At 41.9% G+C, this 6279-nt stretch overlaps 1 protein-coding gene across 1 annotated transcript; it reads right to left on the bottom strand.

The window, feature by feature from the left end:
• Window positions 1-1907: 1907 nt before the first annotated feature.
• Window positions 1908-5644, bottom strand: LOC128998956 (mucin-3A-like). The gene is made up of 3 exons (XM_054425311.1): window positions 5556-5644; window positions 3806-4509; window positions 1908-3580 (listed from the first exon to the last, which is right to left on the bottom strand). Exons 1-3 carry the CDS (start codon window positions 5642-5644, stop codon window positions 1908-1910), a joined length of 2466 nt encoding a protein of 821 aa, XP_054281286.1.
• Window positions 5645-6279: the final 635 nt, after the last annotated feature.

Genomic DNA, 6279 nt, shown 5'->3' with positions numbered 1-6279 from the left:
TATTGAAACCAGGAAAGATTCTAACATTAAAAAAATATGTTAAAATCAGGAAAATGGGAATTCCCTCACTGGAGGTTTGCTGCGGCGGGGGTATTTTTATTGTACTTCCTCTGTTGTTCTGATACATAGTGATATCCTAAGTTTACCCTAATATGCTGCTGTTGGTATCTATTGATTATGTTTTTATTGAACATGTAGTACTCGAATACTGTATTTAGGTACTCAACTTTCAGATATACGTATCCACCGGATGCTAAATGAAGGAAAACCTACGGTAGTTGCATGACAGCTGCCACAGCAAATAAAACGATCCTATAGAACTCTTCCATAGAAATACACGACGTTTGTTGATAATACCTCTCATATTTTGCTGTAGATTCAACGCTACAAGAAAAAATCTCGACATATTTCCGTTTTCCAACGGTTTTTAATAACCATTACATCGATTTTTAATAAATAGTCTAACATTTTCTCACCTTTTCAGCTGTTTCAGGAAAATGACTAATAAATAATTACCAGTGAGTTCAGCACTTAATTTTAAAGATGACTTGATTCCCCGTTTTATAGAAGGTAGAAAACACGCCCATATTAATAATTTTTTCATAAATTTATTGTTAAAATAATATTTCTTAGATTTTAAGTAGCAGTTTTTGTTTCTGGGACGTAACATATATTAGTTTCTAGTTTTAAATAGAAAGTTCCTAATAAGTTTCAAAAAAATAAACTATATTCTGGTAATCTGCGAAGTAACATAAATAATGTTGAGAAAGCTTTTCAAAATAGGAAACATTTGCTTAGGTTATGCAATGCATACATCTGCTTGAATATCTTAATAGCTCGCTTCATTTTTGTGGAGAGTTTTGACTGGGATATTTCAGCTACGGTTGGACTGCGTATTGTAATTGTGGTATTGTCATCAAGTAATTACTGGATCAGATTACATATGTAAAAAAAGTTGTGAAAACAAGGTATTTTACTGGTGTTAATATGAGATACGCATAACAATTTATTAAAGAACTTAAACTCTGCATTGCCTTTTGGATTCCAAACAAAAAGTCTTCCTAGACCATTAATCAAAATTGAATTCTACCAACCAAACTGGGGAAATCGGTTGGCAACAATTTCATCTATATAATCAGTTGGATACATAATATAAAATTTATCGACAAAGCCATACAATTCCACTTTCATCCGTGGGTTCATCTAGTTACCGCCTAAATGCATGTTAAAACTCATACTGTACATCCAAAAGGGGGTTAAATGTTATTGAATGCTAAACATTAATAGTTAACTTAAAAGTTTCTTACTATTTAGGCCTAAATAGTAGGCCAGTCCTTAAGTCAACGAGGTATGCTCTGGTCACATCGCTACAAAACCTGTTTTAAATTAAAGCAGGGAAAATCGCACTAAATTTTCAATTAAATTATTTAACCTAACATACAGTAGGCGTAGTTTCGATTTGCGAGAACTCGAAGTATATATTCAGGACAACTAGTTGGTGCCAGGATGTCAATTTACCTTCTAAAGGAAGAGAAGTTGTTATCAACATGTATTCGTCTATAATGTGTTGGAAGGTTCACCAAACTTTGCATACGGGCACGACTCACAGAATTACTTCGCATACAACTTTGCTAACGATGTCTACTAGCTGGGTGGTGAGTTCTTTGTATATTGAAAAAAATCCCATACAGTAAGTTAGATTAACAGAACCTAACTACTGGTGAACCTAAATATGATTTGTTTGAAATCATAGGTTACTCTACGAACACTAGACAAGTACATAATATCTTACCGAAGGTAGCTAATTTGTGTTTTGCAGGTCAAAGAAATAATTGTATTAAAAATAAAATACGGCGAGTATATGGATCAGTTGGTATCACAACGGTGAGTCGGTGGATCAGCTGGTATCACGACAGTGAGTCGGTACCGTGATGGTGAGTCGGTAACGTGATGGTAAGTCGGTAACGTGATGGTGAGTCGGTAACGTGATGGTGAGTTGGTAGCGTGATGGTGAGTCGGTAACGTGATGGTGAGTCGGTAGCGTGATGGTGAGTCGGTAACATGATGGTAAGTCGGTAGCGTGATGGTGACTCGGTAACGTGATGGTAAGTCGGTAACGTGATGGTGAGTCGGTAACGTGATGGTAAGTCGGTAACGTGATGGTAAGTCGGTAACGTGATGGTGACTCGGTAACGTGATGGTAAGTCGGTAACGTGATGGTAAGTCGGTAACGTGATGGTGAGTCGGTAACGTGATGGTAAGTCGGTAACGTGATGGTGAGTCGGTAACGTGATGGTAAGTCGGTAACGTGATGGTGAGTCGGTAACGTGATGGTGAGTCGGTAACGTGATGGTGACTCGGTAACGTGATGGTAAGTCGGTAGCGTGATGGTGAGTCGGTAGCGTGATGGTAAGTCGGTAACGTGATGGTAAGTCGGTAACGTGATGGTAAGTCGGTAACGTGATGGTGACTCGGTAACGTGATGGTAAGTCGGTAACGTGATGGTAAGTCGGTAACGTGATGGTGACTCGGTAACGTGATGGTAAGTCGGTAACGTGATGGTGACTCGGTAACGTGATGGTGAGTCGGTAACGTGATGGTAAGTCGGTAACGTGATGGTAAGTCGGTAACGTGATGGTAAGTCGGTAACGTGATGGTAAGTCGGTAACGTGATGGTGACTCGGTAACGTGATGGTAAGTCGGTAACGTGATGGTAAGTCGGTAGCGTGATGGTGAGTCGGTAACGTGATGGTAAGTCGGTAGCGTGATGGTGAGTCGGTAACGTGATGGTGAGTCGGTAGCGTGATGGTGAGTCGGTAACGTGATGGTAAGTCGGTAACGTGATGGTAAGTCGGTAACGTGATGGTAAGTCGGTAACGTGATGGTGACTCGGTAACGTGATGGTAAGTCGGTAAGTCGGTAACGTGATGGTGACTCGGTAACGTGATGGTAAGTCGGTAACGTGATGGTAAGTCGGTAACGTGATGGTAAGTCGGTAACGTGATGGTAAGTCGGTAACGTGATGGTGACTCGGTAACGTGATGGTAAGTCGGTAACGTGATGGTAAGTCGGTAACGTGATGGTAAGTCGGTAGCGTGATGGTGACTCGGTAACGTGATGGTAAGTCGGTAACGTGATGGTGAGTCGGTAGCGTGATGGTGAGTCGGTAACGTGATGGTGAGTCGGTAGCGTGATGGTGAGTCGGTAACGTGATGGTAAGTCGGTAGCGTGATGGTGAGTCGGTAACGTGATGGTGAGTCAGTAGCGTGATGGTGAGTCGGTAACGTGATGGTAAGTCGGTAGCGTGATGGTGAGTCGGTAACGTGATGGTGAGTCGGTAACGTGATGGTAAGTCGGTAGCGTGATGGTGACTCGGTAACGTGATGGTAAGTCGGTAACGTGATGGTGAGTCGGTAGCGTGATGGTGAGTCGGTAACGTGATGGTGAGTCGGTAGCGTGATGGTGAGTCGGTAACGTGATGGTAAGTCGGTAGCGTGATGGTGAGTCGGTAACGTGATGGTAAGTCGGTAGCGTGATGGTGAGTCGGTAACGTGATGGTAAGTCAGTAGCGTGATGGTGACTCGGTAACGTGATGGTAAGTCGGTAACGTGATGGTGAGTCGGTAATGTGATGGTGAGTCGGTAGCGTGATGGTGAGTCGGTACCGTGATGGTGAGTTGGTAGCGTGATGGTGAGTCGGTAGTGTGATGGTGCGGTAGCGTGATGGTGAGTCGGTTCAGTGTTGGTGAGTCAGGGGATCAGTTGGTAGTGTGATAGTAAGTGGGTGGATCAGTTGGTAGCGTGACGATAAATCGGAACCGTGATGGCGAGTCGGTGGCGTGATGGTGAGTCGGTAGTGTGATGGTGAGTCGGTAGCGTGATGGTAAGTCGGAACCGTGATGGCGAGTCGGTGGCGTGATGGTGAGTCGGTAGTGTGATGGTGAGTCGGTAGCGTGATGATAAGTCGGAACCGTGATGGTGAGTCGGTAGCGTGATGGTGAGTCGGTAACGTACAGTGAGTTGGTAGCGTGATGGTGAGTCGGTAACGTACAGTGAGTTGGTAGCGTGATGGTGAGTCGGTAGCGTGATGGTAAGTCGGAACCGTGATGGTGAGTCGGTAACGTGATGGTAAGTCGGAACCGTGATGGTGAGTCGGTAGCGTGATGGTAAGTCGGAACCGTGATGGTGAGTCGGTAGCGTGATGATAAGTCGGAACCGTGATGGTGAGTCGGTAACGTGATGGTGAGTCGGTAACGTACAGTGAGTTGGTAGCGTGATGGTGAGTCGGTAACGTACAGTGAGTTGGTAGCGTGATGGTGAGTCGGTAGCGTGATGGTGAGTCGGTAACGTACAGTGAGTTGGTAGCGTGATGGTGAGTCGGTAGCGTATTAGTGAGTCGGTAGTGTGTTGGTGAGTCAGGGGATCAGTTGTAGCGCAACGGAGAGTCGGTGGATCAGTTGGTAGCGCGACGGAGAGTCGCTGGATCAGTTGGTGGCGCGACGGAGAGTCGCTGGATCAGTTGGTAGTGCGACGGAGAGTCGGTGGATCAGTTGGTAGCGCGAAGGAGAGTCGCTGGATCAGTTGGTAGTGCGACGGAGAGTCGCTGGATCAGTTGGCAGAGTGACGTTGAAGCGCTTTATATATTTAATTTAGTTGAAAGCTTTTTTTCGAGATAGGGGGTTCCGAAACACCACCATATGGATTTACTTTACTTTACATGATACTCAAAAACCAAAATTTTGGTTTACTAAATTTGTATACAACCCATGTGGTATACATGCTAATTAAAGACTGTTATTAACATATTTCTAACAATATACTTAAACAATAAAACTATCAAATACTGCAAAATATTTCAACTCCTTTATTCCTATCAAAATTCACTGGCAGTACTCAATAAAACCCAGCCTAAAATAAAACTTCACATTTTCATTGCAGTCACACAAACGCCGTTAACACAAACATGCTTTTATAGTCGTAAGAGACTTTTAGCGGACCATAAAATTGTTATCTCTTCCAGACAAGGTTATCCAAATTGGAAATGTGAGATGAACATTTTTCTACACTTTTCGTACAAACAAACTTCCTTTATTATTGAATTCAATAGTTGTAGTGCTACACATTTTGTTAATTGCGTTAATTTAACTTAAAAATATGTTTTGGGTTAAGTTTCTTGGTTATACATTTCTAGTATTAATTGGATTGTTTTTCGTGCTTAGAAACGTGACTAGCACGGATTCTTTGTCCTAGTCCGCTAGGCTTCAGCTTGTAAGAGCGTTCACATTATTTCAGGCTAGATCTAGGGGTTGCGTCATTATCACTTAAAATACATTTGCGCTTTGGCGGGATTCGAACCCGGGTCCTCAGGTACCGAAGTCCCGAGATATACCACTAGACCAGCTTGATCCCTTAACAAGTAGGATTAACTCCCGCATACTCAAACAATCGTTAACACTTTGGCCCCCAAATATTTAGGTGCAGAACCCATAACTAGCACTTACGGTAGAGCACAATTCTGGACCAATCAATACTCGTAACTTCCGAAGCTAAACTTACAGTCGGATAGAGATAACACTAGTATACATAGCATCATAGCTTGAGCTGTCGATAATGTCTGAAACCTCACAGAACGTGACTTGAGGCATAAGTCTTGGACTCTGAGAGTTGACATTTCATCGTCAAAATCTAAAGTTACATCCTAAATCCTCTACTATGGCCATTGTTCAATGAAAGGGGCAAATAATATTTTAGGCATATCCCAATATACTCTATACTTGTTGTCCCAAAAGTAAACAACGAACAACAAATGTGGTTGAACAAGCCCAAGCTAGTAGCTAGGTTGCACGTCATTTTGCAACTAAAAATCAAAATATTTAAGCTATTCATTTAAGCTATTATTTCATTCGACTGCCTTCAATTAGTGCAGTTTGATAGCAACATTTTAAATGCTATATAGATGAGTTTTGGAATTTATTTATGAAATCTGTAATATTTTTATTTCATTTATTGAAATCAAATGGCCACTAGTTTGGAATTTTGAATTGAACCAAGTCAATTCTTTCATAACATAGGTATCTTTTGCCATAACATACATGCCAAGTTTCATAACGATCTGTTAGAACAATCCAAAGATAAAAATATTTATGTAAAAAATACAAACGTCAGATATCTGGTTAACGAAGCGATTTTGGGAAAACCATAATCCATTTTTTCTTGTTTTTCACTAATAGAACCATTTCCTGGCTGTACTTTTGGGACACTCTGTATATACAGCTATTCC

This window comes from Macrosteles quadrilineatus, unplaced genomic scaffold (assembly GCF_028750875.1).
Source record: "Macrosteles quadrilineatus isolate MER2022 unplaced genomic scaffold, UCM_ALF_1.0 Scaffold_7__1_contigs__length_78375512, whole genome shotgun sequence".
Classification (NCBI taxonomy): domain Eukaryota; kingdom Metazoa; phylum Arthropoda; class Insecta; order Hemiptera; family Cicadellidae; genus Macrosteles; species Macrosteles quadrilineatus.
The sequence above is the reverse complement of the archived record's forward strand: the minus strand, read 5'-3'. Positions and strand labels throughout refer to the sequence as shown.

What these genes read in the sequence shown, in the direction of transcription:
- LOC128998956 (XM_054425311.1), bottom strand. Translation starts at nt 5,644, where the DNA reads ATGCCTCAAGTCACGTTCTGTGAGGTTTCAGACATTATCGACAGCTCA. An exon ending in AGTGTTATCTCTATCCGACT is followed by an intron (nt 4,510 to 5,555) that starts GTAAGTTTAGCT and finishes CAACTGATCCAG; the next exon opens with CGACTCTCCGTCGCGCCACC. An exon ending in CATCACGGTTCCGATTTATC is followed by an intron (nt 3,581 to 3,805) that starts GTCACGCTACCA and finishes CACGTTACCGAG; the next exon opens with TCACCATCACGCTACTGACT.